This window comes from Aotus nancymaae, unplaced genomic scaffold (assembly GCF_030222135.1).
Source record: "Aotus nancymaae isolate 86718 unplaced genomic scaffold, 86718_ANA_hifiasm-v0.15.2.pri h1tg000015l_1, whole genome shotgun sequence".
Classification (NCBI taxonomy): Eukaryota; Metazoa; Chordata; class Mammalia; order Primates; family Aotidae; genus Aotus; species Aotus nancymaae.
This window is the reverse complement of record NW_026988427.1, coordinates 7,482,001-7,509,190: the sequence shown is the minus strand read 5'-3', so window position 1 is coordinate 7,509,190 and position 27,190 is coordinate 7,482,001. Positions and strand designations below refer to the sequence as shown.

General features: G+C 52.9%; 1 protein-coding gene across 2 annotated transcripts; it reads left to right on the top strand.

The window, feature by feature from the left end:
• Nucleotides 1-1,787: 1,787 nt before the first annotated feature.
• Nucleotides 1,788-26,177, top strand: CLTB (clathrin light chain B). 2 transcript variants are annotated; one of them, XM_012466357.3, is made up of 6 exons: nucleotides 1,788-1,999; nucleotides 7,405-7,451; nucleotides 19,422-19,539; nucleotides 19,750-19,861; nucleotides 22,217-22,270; nucleotides 25,727-26,177. In XM_012466357.3, exons 1-6 carry the CDS (start codon nucleotides 1,813-1,815, stop codon nucleotides 25,896-25,898), a joined length of 690 nt encoding a protein of 229 aa, XP_012321780.1. In that variant the 5' UTR covers nucleotides 1,788-1,812; the 3' UTR covers nucleotides 25,899-26,177. The 2 variants fall into 2 exon arrangements, with proteins under 2 accessions (XP_012321780.1, XP_012321781.1); XM_012466358.3 differs by lacking the exon at nucleotides 22,217-22,270.
• Nucleotides 26,178-27,190: the final 1,013 nt, after the last annotated feature.

Below are 27,190 nucleotides of genomic sequence, written 5' to 3'. Positions count from 1 at the left end.
AGTTACAGGTATGAGCCATGGCACCGGCTGGTAAGCTCTTATATGTAGAAAACCCTAAATATTCCACAAAAAAAAGTCAGAAGTAATAAATGAATTCAGTAAAGCAGCAGGATGCAAAGGCAATGCACAAAAATTAAATTTCTATGCATTGACAATAAGCAATCAAAAAAGAAGGTAAAACTTCCATTTACAATAACATCAAAAAGGCCAGGTTCAGTGGCTCATGCCTGTAATCCCAGCACTTTGGAAGGCTGAGCTGAGAGGATCACTTGAGCCTAGGAGTTGAGGCTGTAGTGAGCTATAATTGTGCCACTACACTCTAGCCTGGGCAAGAGTGAGATCCTGTCTCAAAACAAAAACGAAACAACAACAAAAAAAACCCATGCAAATGGACAGCAATAAATAAATATATTCAATTAAATAAACCAATTAAAAAAAACCACTTTAACATCAAAAGGTGCTCAAAGTATTACCAAGTAAACTGCAAGTTCCAGCTGGGCTTGATGGTTCACACCTGTAATCCCAGCGCTTAGGGAGACCAAGGCAGGAAGATCCTTAGAGCCCAGCAGTTCAAGACCAGCCCAGTTAATATAGCGAGGCCATCTCTAAGTAAAAAAATTGAAAAGAAAAAAACCAAAAAACTCTGGAAGTTTCTTTCCTTCACCCTACCTCCACTTCCACCCCCAGCTTCGGGCACATCTTTCCTTTCTCTCCTCCAGTCCATATTTCATAGTTGCCCTTTAAGTCCCACATTAGAAATAGCAGACAGCCCAAATCCCATGATGTTTCTTGGCATAGTCTCCCTGTACCCCGTGTTTAAATGTCACAGCACCTCACACACAGTGTTTTGACAGGCCATTTGCCATCTGTTGGTCTCACTGGATTGTAATCTCCCCAAGGCCAAGGCTGGATTTTACAAAACGTTGCAGTCCTGGTGCTTGGGAAAGCGCAGGCAGGGAGGAGACATTCAGAGCCGGTTCTCGGAGGGCAGCGGGCAGCGTGGAGAGTGGCAGGCTGCCTGGGTAAACCAGGTCTACCTTTCTCAGGCTGGTTCACACCTAAAGGACATTTAAGGGGCCCAGTTTCTAAGCAGGGACTCAGCCGGGCCATCCAAACTCTGGTCGTATGAGCTGAAGCCTCCTTAAAGGAGACACACAAAAAAACGCGCAAAGCAACCCGGCCTAGTGGGAAAGGACCTGGACTTGCATGAAAAGGTGCGGAGCAGGCTTTCCCAGCCTCAATTTTTCTCTTCTTACAGAGGCGGAGACTCATAGAATGAGGGGCTTGACATCCCAGAAACTTTTGCAGAATGAATCAGCAGCCAGGTCTGCGCTCCCGAGGCCACGGCTAGCCGCCTGTCGCGGCCCTGTGCACGGTACGGCCACTTTGTGCCCTGCGTTTCCCCTCCAGACCGGGCGGGAGCTGTACATCGCCCAGGTATCCTGGACACAAGCAGCCGAGCGCCGCCGCAGAGGGAGGGGAGCGCCGCGCCCCGCCGGCCCCGGCCCCGCGCTGCGCCCAGTCCTGCTGCGCCCTCCTGCGGCCGCTGCTTGGAGACCTCCCGGCTCTGCGGCCCCGCCCCGCGGTGACGTCACCGCATTCCGGCCCCGCTCCTCCCGCCGCGGCGTCCGCACCGCAGTGACAGCGAGCCGGGCCCGGTGGCGGAGAGGAAGTGCGGTCCGCGCCAAGCCCGTCCCCGCCGACGCCGGCTCCCCGCGGCTCGGGTGACAGCGTCGCGGCCGCCGGGCGCAGCGCGGGGCAGGCGCGGGCAGAGCCGAGCGCAGCGGAGGCTCCGGCGGAGGCGCGGGGAAAATGGCTGATGACTTTGGCTTCTTCTCGTCGTCGGAGAGCGGGGCCCCGGAGGCGGCGGAGGAGGACCCGGCGGCCGCCTTCCTGGCCCAGCAGGAGAGCGAGATCGCAGGCATAGAGAACGACGAGGGCTTTGGAGCACCTGCCGGCGGCCATGCGGCCCCCGCGCAGCCGGGCCCCGCAAGTGGGGGTGAGTCAGCGCGGGGCCTGGAGCGGGGCTCGGGGCGCGCACCCGGGGGACCCCGGCCGGGGCCCAGCGGCACAGGGAAGAGGGCCTGCTCTAGGCCAACCGGGGCAGGAGCTGGGGAACGTGGGGAGGAATCTTCTTAGAGATCTCCGCGTAGGACCTCCGAGCTGGGATGAGGCCTCGCCTGGGGCTGTGGATCCAGCGACTCCTGGGACAGGAATTCGGTCATGACATTTCATCCCCAGGCCAGCTTCCCCGCTGCCTGGCTCTGGGATCCAACCCCGGCTCAGTTTTCAGAGTCCTTCCTGAGCCTCCTAATAGCCTGGCTGTCCCAGGCTCCCAGCTAAGTGTGCAGATGTGGGCAGAACACAGTCCTCTTGGCGCCTCAGCCTTAGCTCTCTCCTGCAGCTGGGAAAAAAAGGGGATCCTGGGTGCTGCGGGAACTCACTAACCTTCCCCAGGGACCACCTGCCATTCAGCAGCCAGTGAGCTAAGTGCCTTGAATACATTTAATCACTTCATACTCGTTATTGAACCCATTTCAGAGATGGTAAAACTGAGGCTCAAAGGGATATGCTATTGAAATAACTAGTAGTGGCAGATCAAGAATTTAAACCTGTTTCTTTTTCTTTTATATATATATCTTTTCCTTTTCCTTTTTTGAGATGAAGTCTTGCTGTGTTGCCCAGGCTGGTCATGAACTCCTAGGCTCAAGCAAACCTCCCACCTCTTCCTCCCAAAGTGTTGGGATTACAGATGTGAGACACCACACCTGGCCGTGAATTTAAACCTGTTTCTGTCAGACTCGAAGACCTCTCCACCTGAACACACTGCCTTCCAAGTGTCTGGCTCTGAGTTAGACACGGCGGTGTGGGTCGCAAAGAGGCATCAGTCAGATGCGGTCCGGCCCTGCAGGGTTTCGTGGTTGCTGACTCAATGGTTTTCCAAAGGTGGTCCAGGGCTATTACGATTTCCTGTGATTGGCTTCAGACCTGAGTTCAGGGCCTGGTCCCTGTGAGATCATCTTTATCAATGATGTTCCTGCTCTGGTTCTGGCTAGCAAGAATGATTTTGTAAAATATTTAGTAAAAAAGTAGGTATCACCTTCATGGGTGCATCCGAAACAGGCCTTCCTGTTAATGTCACTTTGGAGAGGTTTATGGAGAGGTTATGTTGCAATAAGTGCTGACATATATACAAACAGACATATTTTGGTTAATGATGTTTACAAGGCTCTTCATAGTCATGTTTGTATTCATTCAGCATTTGCTGAGTACCTACTGTGTGCCAGGCCACTGGGGATACAGAAATGAATAAGACAGTTCTTGTGACTGAGAAGTTTGAAGCAACTCTGTATCCCCTTGATATTAGAAATGTAACCAGGCTTTTGTAACGTGCAAGAAACTTGTGGCCCAGAGAATTTGAGTATCTTGCCCAGAGTCACACAGCCAGGTGTGACAGATCTAGGACTCGATCCCAGGCCTCCCAACTCTGGGCTCCGTGCTCTTTCAAATGCTGTGGAGCCTGGGCAACATGGTGAAACCCCATCTCTACAAATCATACAAAAGTTAGCCATGTGTGGTGCCATGGTAGTTATAATTCCAGCTACTTGGGAGGCTGAGGCAGGAGCATCACTTGAGCCCAGGAGGTGTAGGTAGGTTGTAGTGTGCCATGATCATGCTACTGTACTCCAGCCTGGGCAACAAAGTGAGACCCTGTCTCAAAAAAAAAAAAAGTGATGTGGGGGTGAGAAGCAGGGGGTCTTTTGCCACCTGTCTGAGACAGCAATGGAGGGCTTCTGAAGTGGCAGCTCCCAGTACCTCAGCACAGATCCTGCCCTGTCCCAGGGAATTCCTAAGAAATGCCTGCCTCAGTTAATGCACCAGTATTCATTGGTCCATCCCTCTGTGAGACCACCCTTTTCCTGTCTGGCTCACTGGGGTCTGTTGGGGGAGGGGTACAAGGAGGGGGAGGGGTGCAGGGTAGAGGAGGGATGCCTGGTGGGGAGGTGTTGCTGAGGGGAGCCATTTTCAGAACTCCAGGAGAGAGAAGATGGGATTCAGGCCAAGGGCAGTCAGACGCCCCTGGGAGTTGAGCCGGCTGCGGCCTCTTCCCAGGACAGCAGGACTCCAGGGGCTTACAGCCTGGATGGGAGGTTCCATCTCTGGCAGGGGTGGGGCACAGATTGGCCTCACACCCAAGGTGGCAGGGAGAGAAACGACGACACACTCACTTCTTCCAGGGAGCTGCCAGGGACACAGCCTTCTGAGGGTCTCCCAGGTACATACCTGCTGACTCTGCAAAGGTTCAGCTGCCCTCCTCAGTCGTGATTGGGGAGCAGGGAGGTGCTGAGGGATGGCGGCTCAGTGGGTGGCCAGATAGGCTAGAATTGATCTGACCTTCTCAGCCTACGCAGTGCTAAACAGGTAATCCTCCCCTGATCAGGGATGTGTGCCAGGTGCCTAGATGGGGCAGAGAAAAAGCGCCCTGGCCTGCTGGGAGCTGGGCAAAAGCTGGCTCTTGCAAGCAGCTGCCAGTCAGTACCTCTGAGGCACCTCCTCTTAGATGTTGGAGTACTCAGATTAGCAGTCTCTGTGCTGACACTGGGCTCAGGTGCCCCTGGGGAAAGAGGTGTCTGGTGTGGGCCTGTGCTGGAGCCACAGGGAGCCCTTCCTCTCTGGCTGGATCCGTGGTCCTGGGTGATCTGGGTGATGGACACTTTGTTTCCATTCATCAGCCTTGGGTAGGTTTCCATTTTCACACTCACTGTTCTGAGCACCAGGCCTGGCTCTGACTTGCTGTCAGTTCTGGGCAAGCCCATTTCCCCCGCTGGGCCTCAGTAAGCTCACAGGAATGTTCTGGACCCTTTCTGCCCTTGTTCCAAAATGGGTCAGGCAGCTGAGGGAAGCAAACACCCAGGGGTTTATCCCCAGGACGAGTCTCTGCCTCAGTCCTGTTCTGCCGGCCTGCGAGTGTGGACTCCGGGTGATAGATGTGCAGTGGGCGGTGGGAGAGCCCTGTGGGAACAGGTACTGGGAACTCTATGTGGGTGTGGGTGGACTCCCAAGGAGGCTGAACCGCATCTCCAAAGGAACGCTCTCGAGGCTGAGGCTGGGGCAGAGAGAAGTCAGGTTAGACCCCAGGCAGCTGCCTGCAGATGGGGGGTCTGAGACTGGGGTTGGTCAGAGCGGAGTGGCGTGGTGCAACTTCTCGAGAAGGCCAAGTGTACAGACCAGCATCACAGGAAATAGACCCTGGTAGCATGAGGCCCTGCTAGAGGAGACGCCCCAGCACAAGACGCCCCTTTGCAGAAGATGCTGCCACTGAAACCCTATTGGTCTCACTAATTTAGGGGCCAGGACACCCATGCTGGAGAAGCCTTATCTAAATGAATGGCGGTGACAGCTGACAGAGTTGGTTGGAATCAATCACTGTTTGACTCTGAAAACAAAGTCAGTTATGATTTATGTCACCCAGGGATTATTTCCATGGGATTAAGCATCCTTCCCTTCAGTCCCCAGGCCAAACACACTGTCACTGCTGCTCACAGCCCTCTCTGGCTGGTGAAGGGCTAGTTGTCCATCTGCCTAATAACCTCATGTGGCCTCCATGGCTTTCTGCTAGGAGGCACGGCAGTTTCTGAGAGCCTTGCAGATAACAGCAGGCCTCAAAAGAACAATTCAACTTCCACTTAGCTGACAGTTACTCCTCACCCATTCCGTGCTGGAGCCCTGAGGAGCTGAACAGGACACAGAGCTGGGTAAGGGGGTACACACGGCTCCTGGGGGTCACGAGTAATTGCACAAGAGGGTGGGGAATACTGTATGATATTCTGGGATACCCCAGAAGTGAGACCTTCCATAAGTGCCTAGGGAAGTGGAGGAAGCAGAGGAGGGCTTCCCAGAGGAGCCCTTATGACTTATGACCTGGACCTTGGAGAATAAATGGATCCAAAAAAGCGCTCTTTAAGACAGGGTTTCACCGTGTTGGCCAGGCTGGTCTTGAACTCCTGACCTCAGGTGATCTGCCCGCCTTGGCCTCCAAAGTGCTTGGATTACAGGTGTGAGCCACCACACCCAGCCCAAAAAAGTGTTCTTTAGAGAGGGAAGCAGGAAGAAAGCATGAGGATGAGGGTGGTGTGTTTGGGAAAGGAGGAAACCAGAATTTAGGGTTTGTGGGATGGGCTGATGAGAAGTGAGTCAGGGATGGGCAGGGCCAGATTGTAGAGATCCTCATGATCCAGGGTTAGATATATTCATCTGGCAAATATTTATTGAGTCCCTGTTACGTGCCAGGGAATGCACCATAGCAGGCTGAGTGAGTGTGCTTAACACTGCTGGAGGAATAGGAAGGGGTGTCCAAGGGGTGGATCTGGGGTATGGTCAGGGAGGCCTTTAATTAGGCAGCATCTAAGCAGAAGCTGAAGGGAGGGAGGGAGCAGCCTTCCAGGCAGAAGGAACAGCACCTGCAAAGTCCCCAAGGCAGGAGCAGGTGTTATAGGCCACTGTGGTCCATGGGAAGTGGATTTCTTTGGGGTTTTTTTTCATGACATTTTGAGTCAGAGGAGAGGCACTGGTAAGTGCATGTTTTACAGACTGTCAGCCCTGGCAGTTGGTTTGAAAGAGGGATGGGAGAGGCTGGAGTCAAGGGGGCCTGTGAATGGGTGAAAGCCATGCATTCATTGTCTTTCTTTCATGCATTTATTTACTTGTTTATTCAAACAAAGAGTTATTGAGCACGTGCAAAGTCACAGGTACCACGCAGGTGTCTGGGAAAGACACAGAGGAGAAGAGAAAGAGACACGGTTATACCTTCCCAGGTGTTTGCCCCTAGCAGGCAAAGCAGTGGTGCAGGCGCAGGGTGGTGAGGGCCTGGCTGGGGCTGAGCTGCAGGAGAGAGTGGAGGCCAACTGTGAATGTCACTGTTGCAGCAGAAGCCCCAGGAATTTGTGACTAATCAAATGTCAGGGAAAGGGACTGGGAGGAGTCACTGCTGAGGGCAAGATTGAATTAATTTTCTGGGAGGGGCACAAAGAGAAAAAATATGCCAGGTGCTGTCTGGTGGCACTGCAACTCCTGCTTACTCAGGAGGAGCAGTTGCTCAAGGCGCCGCAGGGACAGGCAGAGACGCGTAGGCCCCTCTCTTCCTTATCCCATATGGCCCCGCCCTGAGCTTATGGCTGTGAGAGGCTTTGTAAACAGGAATGGGATTGAGCCTAAGTTCAAGTGTGTGTGTATGTGTGTGTGTTTGTGTATATATATATATATATATCCATTATGTCTGTTTGCATGTTGGTCAATATATACATGGGTGTACACAGAGTTTGGCTTGAGGGGCTAATGTAGGATCGTTTCCTGCTTGCTAGAAGCTGAACAGTGAGTAATGCTATCTCCTTGTTCTCTTTCCAGCTGGTTCTGAGGAAATGGGGACCACAGTCAATGGAGATATGTTTCAGGTAAGCAGGGCTCTGTCTCAACTGTGGTGAGGACCAATAGCCCTGGTCTCGGTAGCTTACAGCCTCATCGTTGTAGGCTTATGGCTCCAAGTTCTCCTGTTCATTATGTCTGTTGCATTGGCGTGGGAACATAGAGAAGGGTTTTTGACATGTTTTCTTGTCATGTAGAGGGTGGGGAAGAAGAATAAGGATCACTAGAGATTGAGATTGATGGGGAGTAGCCTCAAGTTGCCCATGGTGATGTCTGGTTTTGGGAGGGAGAGGTAAAGTGGCCCACAGTGGCATGGGACGAAGGCAGCATAAGGCCCTGCCTGACCACACACCACTGCTGGGAGGCTGAACTGAGACCATCTCCACACACAGGAGCATTTTAACTGGGCGAGCCCTTTGATCCAGAGATTGTGCTTCTAGAATTTTCCCAAAGGAAATAATTGGACAAGGCCACCCAGATTCTTTGGAGGATTATTTATAATGGCAGACAAATTGGAGACAACCTCAGTATCCAGCATCGGGGGACTGAATAGATAGATTAGAAAACCATGCTGTTGTTAAAAAGGGTAATCAAGGCTGGGCACGGTAGCTCACGCCTGTAATCCCAGCACTTTGGGAGGCCGAAGCAGGTGGATCATATGAGGTTAGGAGTTCAAGACCAGCTTGGCCAACATAGTGAAACCCCATCTCTACTAAAAATAGAAAAAATTAGCCGGGCATGGTGGCAGGCGCCTGTAATTCTAGCTACTCGGGAGGCTAAGGCAGGAGAATCGCTTGAACCCGGGAGGTAGAGGTTGCAGTGAGCTGAGATTGCACCATTGTACTCCAGCCTGGGTGATAAGAGTGAAACTCCATCTCAAAAAAAAAAAAAAAAAAGCAATCAGTGCCTCCTGTATTGACATGAAAAGATGCCCACAATATATTAAGTGGAAAAAGCAACTTATAGAATATTATGCACAGTATGGTCCTGTTTTCTTTTTTTTAAATATGTCTGCACAATATATCTGAAAGGATGTACATCAGCTGTTAGCAATGGTTAGCCCCCAGGGTGGGGTGGGATGGGGATAACAAAAGGGCATTCACTTTCCCTTGGTTGTTTAAAAACTCTTTAAGTGTTTTTATACTACCAAAAAGGAAGAAAATCCAGCTGGGCACAGTGGCTTACGCCTGTGATCCCAGACTTTTGGAGGCTGAAGTGGGAGGATAGCTTGAGTCCAGGAGTTTGAGGCCAAACTGGGCAACATGGTGAGACCCTGTTTCTGCAAAAAGTGAAAAATTAGCTGGGGCAATAGTGTGTGCCTGTAGTCCCAGCTACTCAGTAGTCTGAGGTGGGAGGATTGCTTGAGCTGGGGAGGTCAAGGCTGCAGTGAACTATGATTACACTCCTACACTTAGCCTGGGTGACAGTCTTTTAAAAAAAAGGAGTAAAACCCTAGTAAGTATATTTCTAGTTAAGACTGCTTCTGTCTGCACCCACCTAACTCTCTTCCCCTTGCATACACACAAATCCATTTGAGTACTTTGAGGGAACTCAGACCACAGAGGGATGGTCCTCACCCCGGTACCCCAACCAGATGCCTGGTGGGGCTAAACCTCTCCTCAGAGAGCATTCATTCCCACTTAGACTGGTCCAAAGGCCCTTCGTCTCAGGGGCTGCGGCTGTGGGATCTTCTGAGTCCCGCCCTGAAGGGGCTGGCTTCTTAAATCCTCTGGGGGAATAAACAGTACTTATTTTCTTACGTAAGAGGGATGGGCTGGTACCTTATGCAGGGAAACCGGCCAAGTCCTGTTTCTGGAAAATTACTCAACTATCAGCAAGCTGGAAAAGTCGATCTCTAGGACTTCAGCAGCTTCATGTCTAGTTGGGCCCCAGAGAGTCAAAGAATGAGGATTTGCTTCTGTACAGTTTGGTAGATCGTTGAGACTTAGGCTACCCAGGCTCTGGGCACATTCAGCAGGACTTTGCTTGACCCTACAGTTCTGTGTCCTAAAGTGGACCTGGAGCTGAAAATGTGCTTGGAACCACAGAAGTACCTAGAACATGGTGGGGTGCAGTGGCTCATGCCTGTAATCCCAGCACTGGGAGGCTGAGTGGGTAGATTGCTTGAGCTCAGGAGTTTGAGACCAGCCTAGCCAACATGGAGAAATGCTGTCTCCACTAAAAATACAAAAATTGGCCAGGCGAGGTGGCGTGCGCCTGTAATCTCAGCTACTTGGGAGGCTGAGGCAGAAGAACTGCCTGAACCCGGAGGGAGAGGTCGCAGTGAGCCGAGATCACACCACTGCACTCCAGCCTGGGTGACAAAGCGAGACTCTGTCTCAAAGAAAAAAAAAAAGTAAGTACCAGCCGGGCATGGTGGCTCACGCCTGTAATTCCAGCACTTCAGGAGGCCGAGGTGGGTGGATCACCTGAGGTCAGGAGTTCAAAACCAGCCTAGCCAATATGATGAAACCCCATCTCTTAAAAAAAAAAAAAGAGAAAGTACCTAGAATACTCTGAGCAGGATAATTTACCTTTTAAAGATTAGCATTGTGAAGCTCAGAGAGGTGAAATGGTGAAGGCAAAGTCACCCAGGAAATCAGCTAGTTCTGGCGTGCACCCTATTTGGCTGACTTGGCCCCCTGCCTTCTCCCTCCCCACCCCTCAGCCTTGGGTGAGCCCTGGGTGAATCTGAGGAGCCCTGGGCCTCCTTTCCAATCTCAGTGAGAACCCTTATCCTTACTGTTACTAAGAATCACTGCAGGTGTGTTTATTTGTAAATGATATCACATCAGTGCCATCCTAGAATCCTTACAAGCAGGGCAGGGTCACAGATGAGCTGAATCACTCAGAAGCTTAGTGGCAAAGCCCCAGCTCGCCTATATCTCTTGACCTCTGACCCAGTATGCTTTGCATTACTGCTCTGTTGCTGGAACTGGCCGGCCACAGCACCTGGGTCACAGGGGAAAAGCCCCAGCTCTTTAGGATTGAGCATAGCAGGTCTGGCCTGCACCTGCAGGGGGAGGAGGAACCTCGGCCTGTGCACGCTTAATATTTTCAAGGATCCTGGACAGACCTTTTGTGCTTCCTTTCTTAGTCCTTCCTACAGCTTGTGTACCACTAGGGGGTCCAGCTATAAACCTGATTGCCAACACGGCCTAAGGACAAGCCTGCCCACACCTATTCCAGCTCCATTTGGCACAGTCAGGGGCAGGGACAGCAGGTCCCTGCAGGATTCCACCTCCCCACCTCTACACAGATTCTCCTTTTCCCCTAATACTCCCATCATCCTCCTTTGAGCTACTTAAAGGAATCAGCAGCTCAGCTTAGCTTAGATTTAGCCGATCAATCCCAAAGAAGGATGTGGCTCAGCCTCTTGGCCATTCCTGGAGTGGCAGCACATGCTTGGCTGGCGTGGGTCCACAGAGGCTCTCATGAGTGGGCCCAGCAGAGAGGTCCCTTGGGAGAGGGATTCTGGGGGGCTAGACTGAGATAAACCTGGCCCTGACTGTTGCCTCCTGCCTTGTGGTCCTGGCCATTCCTGCCCCCTTCTCTCTCCAGAGCTTGAGAGGGGTCAGAGCATTGCTGTAGCCACTGGTGAGCTCTCCTGGTTGCCATCCCTCCTGGCTATGACCTGATCTCCCCACTGAGATGCTCAGGTGATTAAAGGAGAGCCCAGTTGTGGCCCATGACATTCCCTGTCACTAACAGAGGTTGGGGTGGGGGCAAGGTCAGGCAAATAAGTTCTGAGCAGCCCAGAAATAATGAGTGGCCAACTGCTTCTCAGGGCTTTGCCTGCCGGCGTCACCACTGTGCTCTCCTGGCTGTGGTGCACCGAGGCCCAGCAGATATGGGGCAGCGGGCCACAGCAGCCATGCTGTCCCTCACACACACATACCTTCTGTGGGCTGCAGAGTGTGTCCATAGCATCTCATGTGAGCCTCATTTCCCACCTGGAGTAGGATGTTGTCACTCCCTTAACAGTTTCTAAAGCCAAGCTGTGGCCAGGTGTGGTGGTTCACACTTGTAATCCCAGCACTTTGGGAGGGCAAGGCGGGTGGATCACCTGAGGTCAGGAGTTTGAGACCAGCCTGGCCAACCTGGTGAAACCTGTCTCTACTAAAAGTACAAAAATTATATAACTTGATCAAGACAGTTGCAGGTGGAAAAAAAAAAAAAGTACAAAAATTAGCCAGGTGTGGTGGCAGGCACCTGTAATCCCAGCTACTCGGGAGGCTGACGCAGGAGAATCGGTTGAACCCAGGAGGCAGAGGTTGCAGTGAGCTGAGATCATGCCACTTCATTCCAGCCTGGGCGACAGAGCAAAACTCCATCTCAAAAAAAAAAAATGCCAAGCTGCCCAGGGAAGGGACTTCTAAAAGGTCACAAGTCCAGTGAGTGGCAGAAGGGGGATGTAAAGCCCAGCCACTCGTTTATTCATTTGGGTTACACATTTGGTCATTTATTCATTTGGTCAATGCACATTCTTTACGTGCACGCACCGTGCTAGGGCATAAATGGATATGGAGGCAAGTCCACCGGGGAGTTTGTCCCCAGAGAGCGCCCTTCTTTTTCTTTTTTTCTTTTCTTTTCTTTCTTTCTTGCTTTCTTTTCTTTTTTTTGAGAGACAGGGTCTTGCTCTGTAGTTGAGACTGGAGTGCAGTGGTGTGATCATGACTCACTGCAGCCCTGAGCTCTTGGGCTCAAGTGATCCTCCTGCCTCAGCTTCCGAGTACCTGGGACTAAAGGAGGGCTACCATGCCTGGCTAATGTTTAAATTTTTTATAGAGATATAGTCTTGCTACATTGTCCAGGCTGGTCTTGAACTCCTGTGCTCAAACGATCCTCCTGCCTCAGCCTCCCAAAGTGCTGAAATTACAGGTGTGAGCCACTGCACCTGGTCCCAAACTTGCTTCTGATAGAAGACAGGGACCCGGAAAGAAGCAGTGGGAGCCCAGGAGGGTGAGGGCTTGGCTCTGGGGAAGCATTAGGAGCTAACAGATTGAATTCCTCCTCTGTGGAGGCACCGTCCAAGAGCTTTGCATGCTTGATCTTACTGAGTCCTCCCGACTCCCTGTGGTGTTGGTTGTCATTATTCTTGTTTTATACAGAAGGTTTAACAGCTCGCTCGAGTTACATAGCTAGTAAGAGGTAAAACTTGAATCCAGGATGAAGTGCCAGAGCCTACACTAAAGTCAAGGAACTCAACTGTGAGGGGACGCTGGCAGGGGGTTCCGAGGCTGCCTGGGGGGATGTGGGTGGTCTTGGCCAAGGGAACGGCACGCGCAAAGCCACAGAGGGTCAGCCATTCAGTCCGGGGTTCACCTGAGCATGGGACTTACTGCATGAAAGGATGTGCCAGGAGAGCCAGGAGAGAGGCCAAAGGTTTCTGGTGAGCCCTGCACAGCCCCCACCAGAGCGCATCAGTGGGCCCTACAGCTGATGGCAGGTGGCAGAGATGTGGGCCCAGTTTGGCCAGGCTTGGCACCTTGGGTCTGGGGCAGGACACCGTGGGGGCTGAAAGTTTCCTTAAGGCTGTTCCCACCCCCAGACACAAGCAGCAGCGGAGGTTTAGATGGAGTCAGAAGACCTGGACTTCGCTTTCTGCTTTTTCCCAGCTGGCTGGCTGTGGGTAATCACTTAACTGCTCTGAGCCTGGTTTCTCTTTTGTAAAAGGGGAATTAGAGGACCCGCTCCGCTGCCCCACAGGGCTGTGGAGAAAAATGCTCTGCAGCCCTGGACGCCTCTCACAAATTCCTGACCCAGTCCCTCGGTGAGCTGAGGGTGGTGTGTGGGGGTGTGTCCCAGAGGAAGGCTGCATGAGGCATGCGGCAACCCGAGCGGGGGACCGAGTCTCTAGCTTGGGAGGGAGACAAGCAGGCATACAAATGCGTCACAGAAGTGACTTTGGGCCCTATTAGCTACCATGTGGAGAGTCACACCTAGCAATTCAGTTTGAATCCTGGCTCTGCCACTTCCTGGCTGGGCGACCTTGGCTCTTTGGAGATAAAGTTTCACTACCTGTATAATAAAAATAATAAAGCTTGACTGGGCACAGTGGCTCACGCCTGTAATCCCAGCACTTTGGGAGGCTGAGGCAGGTGGATCATTTGAGTTCAGGAGTTTGAAACCAGCCTGGACAACATGGTGAAACCCTGTCCCTACTAAAAATACAAAAATGAACTGGGCATAGTGGCGGGCACCTGTAATCCCAGTTACTTGGGAGGCTGAGGCAGGAGAATGACTGGAGTCTGGGAGGCGGAGGTTGCAGTGAGCCAAGATCAAGTCATTGTATTCCAGCCTGGGTGACAGAGCGAGACTCGGTCTCAGAAAAACAAAGAAACAAACAAACAAAAAACTTGCCATGTAGGGTTGTGAAGATTAAAGAAAGGTGTTTAACTGCAAGTCCTCTGGAGTCTTAATTTAGGGCAGGCTTTATAGAGATGGTGAGCCCTGAAGGATATAGATGAAGAGAGACTCCTGCCCAGGGCCCCTCTCCACCCCTCTCCTCCCACATCTGGGGGCATCTGTGTATCCATTTCCCAAAGGCTCCAGGCCCACGTGATTCTTACACGTGCTGGCTCTTGGCTGGAAATGCCCTTCCCCATCTCTCCTCACTCTACTCTGCCTCCAGGCAAGAATGGTGCCTTCCCTTGCCCACTCTCTTTACCTGACTTGTGTTATAGCTAGGTTGACATTTCCTCAGCCATGGTTCTCAATTGTGAGGGATTCCTTGTCCCAAGCTTCTGGAATCTTCCTGACCCAATCTTGCTTGTCCCTGTCTCCAAGGCTGAACATCTATGAATTCATTCAATATTCTTGAAAGGCTCCTGCAGCCAGGCCCTCCCGGTGCTGGGTGCTGAATGGAAACAGGCAGCCTTTGCCCGCACGGAGCTTGCTTACGTTTTTGAGGGAGGGAAGAGGGAGGACACACACAGATAATAAACATGTAAACAAGCTGAGGCCTCAATCAGGAGGCAGGGGAAGCTCTAGGAAGATGTAGACCCTTGATTCTAGGGGAAGAATGTTCCAGACAGAGCCTCTGAGGGGATATAAGATGAGCTTGCATGAAGGCCAGTATAGCAAGAGTGCTTGGATAGAGGACAGAAATCAGAGGCCCAGGGAGAGACCAGATCACTTAAATTTTGTTCTAGCCATAGTAGGGAGCCTTCAGATATTTTATTTTAATTAATTTATTTATTTTATTTATTTATTTTTTGAGACAGAGTCTCGCTCTGTCACCCAGGCTGGAGTGCAGTGGTACGATCTCCGCTCACTGCAACCTCCGTCTCCTGGATTCAAGTGATTCTCCTGCCTCAGCCTCCGAAAGTGCTAGGATTACAGGTGCGAGCCACCGCACCCGGCTGCCTTCGAATATTTTAAAGTGTGACATGATAAATCGGGTTTAGGCTCTGAACAGGTCATTCAGGCGTTTTGTGGAGATGCGGCTGCAGGAAGCAGAGAGACCAGCAGCGGCCCAGGCCAGGGCGGCGAGGGCCAGAGGGAGAGTTTTAGAGATTGCGATGACAGGCGCTGCTGATGACTCGTACATGGGATGGGAAAGAAGGAGAAATCAAGGCTGAGCATAAGCCTGGGGCCTCAGCACCCTCGGTACATTGTTCAGTGTCCCTAGGCTTTCGTTTTAACATCTGTAACAAAAGTCCAAGAAAGCAAAGGAGGCTTTGTAAAAATGCTGTGCGCTGCAAGGCGAGTGAGTGAGGGGTGACTGGAGAGGGCAGCCCCAGTGCCCTTTCTGACAGACTAAAGGCTGAGGTCTCCATGCCACGTGGGTGTCACCCTAAAGACAACTCTCGGGATACGGCCCTCTCTTCCCCTCCCTCTCCCCCACAAGGGCATTTTGGTGTCTTTTTCTCAGACGGAGGGTAGGGAAAGTTTCAGGAATGAAAAGTCAAGTGACATCCAGGATTCCTGTTAAACGCCCACGTGGGCCGGCTCAGAGAAACGTTCCAGTACATGTGTGCTCAAGGAGTGGGGATTGAGTGGTGGTCAGATGGATGCCTTCGTTGTGTTTTTATTTTCATTTCTAACTTCTCTGACCTTACAAGTCATTTCAGATAGACGTAAGTGCTGGGAAGAAAATCAAATAGGGCACCTGGAGAAACCCATATACACAGGCACAGTGCAGATGGGAGGCTCTGTAGGTCTGGGCAGTGGTGCTGGGGGAGTCCCTGGTAGCCTGGCCTCAGAACAGGGTTGTTCCCAGAAAGGAGCAGCAGTGAGCTTGTGTTCTCCAGATAAGGGCCCCGGAAGGGCCTACTGGGATGTTGGGAGTCTCTGAATTGAAATGCAGTGCTGTGCCTGAGGAGGAGTAAGGGTGGCGCCCAGCTGCCCCGATGATCCCAGGTGCCAGGCTCCACCCCGTCCTGGCCCTGCCCTTCCCTCACTCTCCAGGTGGCTGGAAACAGTAGCCCTGATGTCACATCTATGTGCTCCTCCCCCAGAGCTCCTCCTCTGAACCTTGTGCCTGCTGGCTCCAGGGATCTGTGCTCCTTTAGCCACTGCTTAGGGAGCGCCTGCCAGGCGCTGAGGCTAGGTGGGCGCAGTATGACAGAGGACGTGCCAGACACTCCTGTGGGGAGAAGATGTCAAACAACACAGGCAGTCAGTTTTGCTAAGTGCTTGAAGGAGGCGGGAGGGGAGACAATTGCAGGCCAGCAGCACCAGGAGACAAAGGCGGGGTGACTGGAGTGGGATGCCTGCAGACAGGAATGCAGAGGGTGCGGGTGCCAGAGCGGGTGTGGCTGGACCTGGATCGGAAAGGCTTTGCCAGGCCAGAGGGTGCCACACCCTCGTGGGCTGAGCTCATGGGTCCCCAGCTCTGACAAGCGGTGGGGAGACATGATCAGAGCCCCTGCCTGGGAGTCAGGGACCTGGACTCTAGCCCTGGCTCTGCTACTACATTGTGCTATGTCTCTGGGCCTCAGTTTCCTCCCCTATAAAATGGGAATGAATAATATAATAATAGTAGTAATTTTAGCTACTATTCACTGAGTCATCACTCTAGCCAAGTACTCTTCTAAATGTCTCACAAATATTATAGCATTAAATCACAACAGCTCTTAAAGGTATTCTTAATATTATTCCCTCTTTTTTTTTAGACAGAGTCTCACTCTCATTGCCCAGGCAGTAGTGCAATGGCATGATCTCAGCTCACTACAGCCTCCACCTCCAGAGTTCAACTATTCTCCTGCCTCAGCCTCCCAAGTAGCTGGGATTACAGGCACATGCCACCATGCATGGCTAATTTTGTATTTTTAATAGAGATGGGGTTTCACCATGTTGGTAATGCTGGTCTTGAACTTCTGACCTCATGTGATCCACCTGCCTTGGCCTCCCAAAGTGCTGGGATTACAGGCATGAGCCACTGGGCCCAGCGTATCCCCATTTTTCTTTCCTTTTTTTAGGGGGGTAGGAGGGGACAGAGTCTTGCTCTGTGGCCCAGGCTGGTACAGTGGTGTGATCTCAGCTCATTGCAACCTCTGCCTCCCCTGCTCAAGTGATTCTCCCAAGTCCCAGCTTCCTAAGCAGATACCACGCCCGGCTAATTTTTTGTAGTTTTAGTAGAGATGGGGTTTTGCCACGTTGGCCAGGCTGGTCTTGAACTCCTGGCCTCAAGTGATCTGACTGCTTTGGCTTCCCAACGTGCTGGAATTATAGGCATGAGCCACTGTGCCTGGCCCTTTTTTCCGTAATTAAAATTTTTTTTTTGAAAATAGAGAAGGGGTCTTGCTGTGTTGCCCAGGCTGGTCTTGAACTCCTGGCCTGAAGCGGTCCTCCAGCAAGGGCAGCAGAGACAGCAGGGCAGGTGTGCCGGCTGGGTAGACTGCTGCGTGTTTGTGTTCTAGGAGGCCAGTGGTTCTGCCAACAGCTACACAGTCACTGCCCAGGCTGACAGGCTGACCCAGGAGCCCGAGAGCATCCGCACGTGGTGAGAAGAGCAGAGGAAACTGCTGCAAGAGCTGGGGCCCTTGGCCTCCTGAAGGTGCTGGGATTATAGGCATGAGCTACCATGCCTTGGCCTCCTGAAGGTGCTGGGATTACAGGCATGAGCTACCATGCCTTGGCCTCCTGAAGGTGCTGGGATTACAGGCATGAGCTACCATGCCTTGGCCTCCTGAAGGTGCTGGGATTACAGGCATGAGCTACCATGCCTTGGCCTCCTGAAGGTGCTGGGATTACAGGCATGAGCTACCATGCCTTGGCCTCCTGAAGGTGCTGGGATTACAGGCATGAGCTACCATGCCTGGCCCCATTTTTCAAATGAGAAAACTAAAGTCAGACAAGGTTAAGCAATTTCTCCCAGGCCTTACACACATCTCGTAGTATCAGAGGTGGCATCTGAACCGAGACAGCCAGGCCGCAGAGGCCAGGTTCTTCCCTGTGGTTTGCTCCGAGCTGTGATATGCCACACATCTCAAGACTGCTTCTCTACTCAACAGACATCTACTGAGCATCTGCTGTGCAGGCATCGTGTTGGGCTCTGGGGATGTAGCAGTGAACAGGACAGAGATGATGTTCTGATGGCAGAGACAGACAGATAAACACATTATAAAGTCAGGTCCTCTTAGGCCGGGCGCGGTGGCTCAGGCCTGTAATCCCAGCACTTGTCGGGGGTGGGGGCAGGCAGATCACCTTCGGTCAGGAGTTTGAGACCAGCCTGGCCAACATGGTGAAACCCTATCTCTACTAAAAATACAAAAAATTAGCTGGGTGTCGTGACGGGCCCTGTAATCTCAGCTACTTGGGAGGCTGAGGCAGGAGAATCACTTGAACCTGGGAGGTGGAGGTTGCAGCGAGCTGAGATTGCGCCATCGCACTCCAGCCTGGGCAACAGAGCGAGACTCCGTCTCAAAAAAGAAAAAAAGAAAGGACCTAGAAATAGAGATTCCATTTGACCCAGCAATCCCATTACTGGGTGTATATCCAAAGGATTATAAATCATTCTACTATAAGGACACATGCACACGAACGTTCATTGCAGCACAGTTTCCAATAGCAAAGACCTGGAACCAACCCAAATGCCCATCGATGATAGACTGGACAGGGAAAATGTGGCACATATACACCATGGAATACTATGCAGCCATCAAAAACGATGCGTTCGTGTCCTTTGTAGGGACATGGATGAACCTGGAAACCATCATTCTCAGCAAACTGACACAAGAACAGAAAATCAAACACCGCATGTTCTCACTCATAGGCGGGTGTTGAACAATGGGAACACATGGACACAGGGAGGGGAGCATCTCACACTGGGGTCTGTTGGGCAGAAATAGGGGAGGGACAGCTGGGGGTGGGGAGTTGGGGAGAGAGAGCATGGGGAGAAATGCCAGATATAGGTGAAGGGGAGGAAGGCAGCAAATCACACTGCCATGTGTGTACCTATGCAACAATCTTGCATGTTCTTCACATGTACCCCAAAACCTAAAATGCAATTAAAAAAAGAAAAAGAAAAAATATAAAAATGTAAAAAAAAAATTAAAAGAAAAAGAAAAGATAAAGTGAGGACTAAGTGTTAGGAGTTAACACAACCACAATAGAGAGTGATTTTAATGAGTGTAGAACAAGGGACTCACTATGCCAAGCAGTGTTCTAAGCTCTTTATAATTTTTAACTCATTTATTCCTTATGTCCTCCCTTTGGCGTGCTTACTGTTATTTAGCCCATTTTATGGCAAAGAAAGTGGCTAGCACACGGTTTCTTGAACCTCCTGCTTGGGGGGTATCAAAACCTATGACTGGGCTGAGGGCAATGATCAGGCACAGAGAGGGTGAGTAACTTGCCCGCAGTCACACAGGTGGAGGAGTGTTGCTGGCAGAGGGAACAGCAAGGGCAAAGGGAGGTGTAGTCACCGGAGACAGTGGGCATGAGGTTGTTTGAGGCTGAGTTATCCAGACGTGAGCAGGTCCCCAGCAGGGGCAGCAGAGACACGGGGCGGATGTGCCAGCTGGGTAGACCACTGCGTGTTTGTGTTCTAGGAGGCCAACGGTCCTGCCGACGGCTACGCAGCCATTGCCCAGGCTGACAGGCTGACCCAGGAGCCCGAGAGCATCCGCAAATGGCGAGAAGAGCAGAGGAAACGGCTGCAAGAGCTGGGTGAGGGCAGGGCTGAGGTGGGGTGGGCTGTGTGTGGGGTGAAGTGTGTGAGGAGGCCTTGGAGTGCATGGAACCCTGCATGCCTTAACGTGGGACTGGGCCAGGGTGGCCCTGAGGCACCTGGCAGGGGCCAGGGGAGGAGCAGCCAGGGCGGCCGGGCCTGCGCATCCCAGCTGGAAAGCAGCCACTCATTCTCCTGTGGGGTCCCAGATGCTGCGTCTAAGGTGACAGAACAGGAGTGGCGGGAGAAGGCCAAGAAGGACCTGGAGGAGTGGAACCAGCGCCAGAGTGAACAAGTAGAGAAGAACAAGATCAACAACCGGTGAGAGGGCCGTGGGGACGTGAGAGGAATGGTGGGGACGTGAGGGGGCCAGAGGGACATGAGGGGGCCTTGAGGACATGAGGGGGCCAGCTGTGGGGATGTGAGGAGACCGTGGGGACATGAGAGGGCTGTGGGGACATGAGGAGGCTGTGGAGATGTGAGGGGGCCATGAGGAGGTGAAGTGAGGGGGGCAACTGTGGGGACATGAGGGGGCTGTGGAGATGTGAGGGGGCCGTGGGGAGGTGAGGGGCTGAGGGGATGTAAGGGTGCCATGGGGATGTGAGGGGTCCGTGGGGATATGGGGGGCAGCTGATGGGATGTGAGGGGTCCGTGGGGATATGGGGGGCAGCTGATGGGATGTGAGGGGTCCGTGGGGATATGGGGGGGCAGCTGATGGGATGTGAGGGGTCCGTGGGGATATGGGGGGGCAGCTGATGGGATGTGAGGGGTCCGTGGGGATATGGGGGGGCAGCTGATGGGATGTGAGGGGTCTGTGGGGATATGAGGGGCAGCTGATGGGATGTGAGGGGTCTGTGGGGATATGGGGGGCAGCTGATGGGATGTGAGGGGTCCGTGGGGATATGGGGGGGCAGCTGATGGGATGTGAGGGGTCCGTGGGGATATGGGGGGCAGCTGATGGGATGTGAGGGGTCCGTGGGGATATGGGGGGCAGCTGATGGGATGTGAGGGGTCCGTGGGGATATGGGGGAGAGCTGATGGGATGTGAGGGGTCTGTGGGGATATGGGGGGGCAGCTGATGGGACGTGAGGGGGCTGTGGTATGGGGGATGGTCTGGAGGGGCTGGTTTGGTGATGGGAGCAGGGAAGGAGAGGGGAAACCCCAGCTGCTTCCTCATTTGCTCGTGGAGTTCAGGGCCCCCTGGAGCTGCTCCACCATGGAGGCCTGACCTGCTTTCAAGAGGAAGCTGAGTCTGAGAGGCAGCTAAAGGGGCCCAGGGCCCTGGAATGCCAGCCAGGCTGTCCAGGCCCCAGCAGCCAACAGTGAGGTGTGGCCCTCTGTGGCCAGAGTTAGGGTCAGAGGCAGCACAAGCCGCACTGAGGGTGAAGAGGCGACTTGTGCATGGGATTTTACTGCTGGAGAAATGCCACCCCTAGTGGCTAAAGGATAAAAAAATCACAGGCTGTATAACTACAAAGGCCAGGGTGGGCACTGGGGCGCGAGGGGCCCCAGCGAAGTCCGAAGTCCCTCCACGCTCACTCACCGCGCCCGCTGCCCTTTCCTCCAGCTGTGCTTCACTCTCGGGCCCGCTCCCTGGTGTGGAGGGAAAGATGGCCAGCAGCAACTCCAGGCTTCTGCCCTATTCTCTTGGCAGCCCTAGTGAAAATAGCATCTTGTGCCCCAGAGCTCCAGCTCCGTCCTTGGCCCAACCCTCACTGGCTTGGATCATGCCAGGCCCAGTGACTAGCCGGGGGGCCATAGCCTGGGTGATAGTCCCATTCCTTGGGTTGTGCATAGGGATCAGTCCCACTCAAACCACAGGGACTGAAGCTGGGCAACCTGATCCAGCAGAGGACAGTCAGGGTGCCCTTCCTGGAAGAAGAGGCATGGATGCTGGGCAGGTGAAGACAGCAGATGCCCAGCAGAGAAAACCTTTGTGGAAATGGTCTCAGACTGAATACTGCCCAGTGCTCCCTGCCTTTGAGGCTACCCGCTTCAGGGTCCAAGGTCTTCCAGGATGGGAAAGGCCTGCTCTAGGAAACAGCTACCCTTCTGTCCAGAAAACTGCTGCATGCCAGGCTCTGGGGTAGGCACTAAGGAGATGGAGATAAGGAAGACCCAGTCTTATGTCCTCAAAGGGCGCAGAGAGAAAAACACACGTGTTCAACTGAGTTCAAATACAGTAGGGCCCTCTGCACGAAGGCCATGGAAGCAAGGAAATGGGTCAGGGAGGGACCTCTGTGTCTGGGGACTTGGGCTTTGGAGGATGACTAGGAGGTCATCAGGAAAAAAGGGAAGGGAGTAGGGGAGGGCATTCTAGACCTGGGTACGAAAGAAAAAATGTGATGTATTGGGCAACAGGGGCTGGGGGTGGAGGGAGAGAAGGCAGGAGGCTATGGACTCACATTGTAAGGGCCTCTGCTGATGAGTCAGGCAGTGACGGGCAGTGGGGAGCCTCTGAAGGTGTTTGAGAAGGCGCTGGGGCCAGGGCGGAGGTCCCCATCCTCTTGTTTGGGGCTGTGGATCATTGCTGAGCCTTCCAGAACTATGCTTCCTAACACCTCTGCCACTGGAGGTACTAATGCCGTCTCTCTCTCTCTTTAACCCTCTGCCTGCCTGTCTGTCTTGCCATCTGTCTTTCCCCACCTAACCCCTTCCCTCAACCTTTCCCTCAAGGATCGCTGACAAAGCATTCTACCAGCAGCCAGATGCTGATATCATCGGCTACGTGTACGTGTCTCTTTTGCTTCTCTGTCGGGGGAGCTGGAGAGGGAATGGATGTGGCGGCCACAGTTTCTTGAGTTCCTTGCTTGTGGGATATAAATGAGTATGGCTGGGCTCCGAGCAGTGGTCAGAGCAGGAGGCAAATGCCTTGGCAGGTGCAGGCACCAACCATCTCTTCCCTCCAGCAAACTGGAGGCTGCTTGGCTAAATCAGAGCCCTGCAGGGTAAAGGCAGAGAAGGGAATGCGCTGGCCACTCATTCCCACGTGGGAGGGACAAATGGCAAAGCAGCCCTGACTCCCTCCCTCTGAGATGCCTGTTGTAGGGTGTGTGGGGTGAAGGGTTTTTCTGTTGTTGTTAAGACAAGGGTTCCGCTCTCGTCCCTGACTGGAGTGCAGTGGCGCGATCTCGGCTCACTGCAACCTCCGCCTCCTGTGTTCAGAGATTCTCCTGCCTCAGCCTCCGAGTAGCTGGGGTTATAGGTGTGCGCCACCACGCCCAGGTAATTTTTGTATTTTTAGTGGAGGCAGGGTTTCACCATGTTGACAAGGCTGGTCTCCAAGTCCTGGCCTCAGGTGATCCACCTACCTCGGCCTCTCAAAGTGTTGGGATTACAGGCGTGAGCCACTGTGCCTGGCCGAAGGGGTCTTTAATTGAACAAAACAGACACTAAACATGGGCTGCTGGAGGCATATAAAGGACAAGACCTGCTCCTTCGTGTCATCCATCCCTTCCTCCTGCCCCAGTGCGCTGACTTTGGCCAGCAGCCCCTGCGCAGACCACCACAGGCCCCCTCGCATGTTTCAGGTTTGGGGTCTACTTGGTGTGGTGAGTAATCAAGACCAGGGTTGGCAAACAGGTTTTACCTCATGCCAACCTCAGTTGGTTGGTAGAGACATCCTGGAGGGTGGCGGTGGGAATTCCGGAGCTGAAGAGAAAGTATTTGCCGTTCTTCACTCTAGGTGTGCCCTGGCAGCCTGTGATGTGTCGAGGCTAAGCCTCCTCTCACAGGGCACAGAACACACCAGGGCCTTCGTCTCCTTCCTTACGCTCTCCCGCATTTAGTGCTCATTGGCACTCGCCTGTGCCAGATTGGTAAGACACACACAGGCCTCCTCCCCACCCCCCACGGTGCTTATGGTCTGGAGTGTGTTGTGGTAAGAGCCTCGTGGAAGGGCACAGCAAGCTCTGGAAGCCACTCTCTGCTGGGGGGTCCCGGGCAGACTTCAGAGAAGCAAGGCCTTCAGCTGACCTTAAAGCGTGAGAAGGAGTTTGCTGGATAGGGAGGGTGGGGAGAGAAGGTGGGAGGAGCAGCTGGGGCCAAGGCATCCAGAGAGAAAAGGCCCAGCTGACTGCAGCTGCAGAAGCTCTAGAAGCTCTACGGGGGCTGGGACAGTGGGATGGGTAGGAGCTGAGGCTGGGAAGTGGTTGGCTTAGGGCTGGCTACAAAGCTCCTGTTGTGCCAAGGCTGAGCTCAGACGTGATCCAGAGGCAGTGGGGAGCCACGGGAGGCTTCCACAGGGGATGGGGATGTCAGCTGGGCATGGGTGCTGTGGAATACCACAGGGGGCTTGATGCTTGAAATGGCCCGGAGAGCACCCAGGAGAGCCCTGAAGAGAGTTGGAGTGTAGACCAGGGCTGCTGCTGCTGCTGCTTCTTCTTTTTTTTTTTAAGACAGAGTCTCGCTCTGTCACCCAGGCTGGAGTGCAGTGGCATGATCTTGGCTCACTGCAACCTCCACCTCCTGGGTTCAAGTGACTCTTCTGCCTCAGCCTCCCAAGTAGCTGGAATTACAGGCATCTGCCACCATACCCGGCTAATTTTTTCCATTTTTGGTGGAGATGGGGTTTCACCATGTTGGCCAGACTGGTCTTGAACTCCTGACCTGAAGTGATCCACCCACCTCAGCCTCCCAAAGTGCTGGGATTACAGGTGTGAGCCACTGCGCCCAGGCTCAAACTTTCATGTGCCTACAAATTACCAGGCAGTCTGGTGAAAACCCCAATTCTGACTCAGCAGGACTGTGGGGAGGCCCAAGGGTCCGCATTTCTTTTTTATTTTTTTTATATTTTTTCCTTTTTGTTTGTTTGTTTCTTTGGGTCCGCATTTCTGACAAGCTCTATGGTCACACTGATGCTGTTGGATCATGGACACTTTGAGCTGCAGGGACAGAGAGGAGCCTCTGGACCCTGAAGGGACAGCTCCTAGCATAGCTCCCCTCATCCCCGCTTGCCACCCAGCTCCACGCAGCACTTTCCTTTTTTCCAGGCCTGCTTGCTACCTCATTGAATTCTCAGGCCAGTGAAATTGTTGGTAGGGCAAAGCTATGATCCTTATTTTACAGGCTAGGAAATAGGCATGGAGCCAGCATCGCTAGAGAGGGGCCAGGTCACCTGTTCCCAGGGTCAGCTGTTCCATGGAGAGCTCCTGCCATCAGTCACGTCTGGCATCGGCAGAACTGGTCCTGCTTGAGATGCAGAGGGGGCTTCCAGGAAATTTGAGGGACCCTCGCTGGCCAAACAGGACATAGACCCAGCTCTCCTCACCTAAGAATACCTTATCGTCTCTCTCTTGAGTCCCACGTTTAGATTTTGTCCACTATACTGTATTTACTCGTCTCCCCACTGTCCCTTAGTCAGTGGCTTCTGTAACTGTCACCCTGAACTTCTGATGAGGGGCCGCCAGTTTTCATCCTAACCTGATTTACAGCCAAACTCAGACTCCAGTGGAGCATTCATGCCCCAGGCTGTGGCTCCATAGTGATGATGGTTGTTCGTGACTACAAAGGGCTCTGTAGTCAAATATGCTTGGGATGTGGTGGATTCCATATCGATCACACACCCACCCTGGAGGGTCCCAATGCACACAGCACATTAAAGGCTTTGAAAGTCTTGCTATAAAGATCCTCTTTAGCTGAGTTTTCCATACGCATTTGACCAGTCTTTCTGGAGAATACTTACACAGAACATTCGGGCAATGCTGAGCTAGGTGCTTCTGTTAGGTGGTTAGTCAATATCCTACTTCTGCCAAGTTTTTGGAAATGGTGAAAATAGCTAAGGTGCTGCATTAGGTCCTCCAGGGGTCTTTGGGTGTCAGGAACCCCAGGTTGGGAACTCCTGATGGGGAGGTAATGAACAGAGTGCCTAGGCTGGGAAGACCTTTCTGAGGAGGTGAGGCCTGCACCGAGAACCGAATGACAAGAAGCAGCAAGCCAGGAGCAGGTCTGGGGGAAGCATGTCCCAGGAAGAGGTGATAGCAAGTGCCAAGGTCCTGAGGCAGGACCAAGCTAGGCTTCCTCTTGCACCAAGGCTGCTTTCCTCTGAAGTCAGAGGGGCACAGGGCTGGGGAGGAGACTTCTAGATGAAAGTGCCCCAGAGTAGGCTGGGAAAAGCAGCTTTGCTCAAGGGAGAGGCTGGGGAAAGGCGGGCAGCTATGAAACCCCCTCTCCTATCTCCACCTGCAGGGCATCCGAGGAGGCTTTCGTGAAGGAATCCAAGGAGGAGACCCCAGGCACAGAGTGGGAGAAGGTGGCCCAGCTATGTGACTTCAACCCCAAGAGCAGCAAGCAGTGCAAAGATGTGTCCCGCCTGCGCTCGGTGCTCATGTCCCTGAAGCAGACGCCACTGTCCCGCTAGGTGCCTGCTATAGCATGACCACAGAGCATGGGCGGGGCCTGGGCAGAGGAGGAACAGCTGCTTCGGTCGGTCGGGGCAGAGACTCCCAGCAGCTGCTCCCCACAGCCTATTCCGCTCCTCCCATCTCCAGGGGCTGGGAGGGGACCCTCACGCCTCTCGCCCCTCACTCCCTCCCAGCCCTACGGTCCAGTCCCTCACGCCTCCTCTCAGTTCACTCAATTGTGACTGTCCCTCCTGATGTATTTTTTTCTTGGCTTAAAGGGTGTGTTGTTAACTCTTTTTACACTTATTTATTATCATTCTCATTTCTCTGGAAGCCACAACTGGTGTCAGGGCTCAGTTTGTGCTTAGAACTTTCCCAGCTTCATGGCCTTGAGAGAAGCGTGAGACTGTTTCCCCATTTCCCAGCCAAGTGGGAGCCCCAAGCTGTCTGTGATCCCCAGGAGGAAAGACAGCCTCTCACAGAACGATTTTGTAACCTCGATCCTTAAACAAGTCTGTGAGGTAAATTCTGTTATTCTCATCATCTAGCCAAGGACACCAAGGTTCCCAGAGGGGAAGTGGCTTGTAGTGGGAGGGAGAAAGCAAGACTGGAGGTTCCTGGTGGGAGCTTCCTCCTGAGCCTGGGTAACAGTCTCGAAGACCCACGAGACTCCCTTCCTCAGGGTTGGCTGGGACCCCTCTGGATGTGGAGGCAGAGGGTCCCAGCATATTTTGCTTCCTCCTTCAGCTGGGCCCATTTGTGGATTTGGGATAAACAACCAATGACCACACCTTCTTCCCCTTCAGCAGAGTTTGCAAACAGGACATTCCTGACCTGCATGGTGTTTAAAAAGATTTGAGTAATTGCCAGTAAATATTAGCTTCCCAGGGCTTCTGTAACAAAGTATACAAACTAGCTAGCTTACAACAGAAGTTTATTGTTTCATAGTCCTTGAGGCCAGAAATCTGAAATCAAGGTGTGGCAGGGCCGTGCTCCCTCTGAAGCAGCTGGGGAAGGGTCTGTTCTACTTGCTTCTGGCTTTTGGTAGCCTCAGGCATCCTTTAGCTAGCAGATGCATCACTCCAGTCTTGCCACCATCAGACAGCTGTTTGCACATTACCTTCTATGCATGTCTTTGTGTCCAAATCTTTTTTTTTTTTTTTTTTTTGTGAAACGGTCTCGCTTTGTCACTGAGGCTGGAGTGTGGCGGCACAATCTCGGCTCACTGCAGCCTCAACTTCCTTGGGTTAGGTGATCTTTCCACCTTAGCCTCCCAAGTAGCTGGGACTAGAGCCATGTGCCACCACAC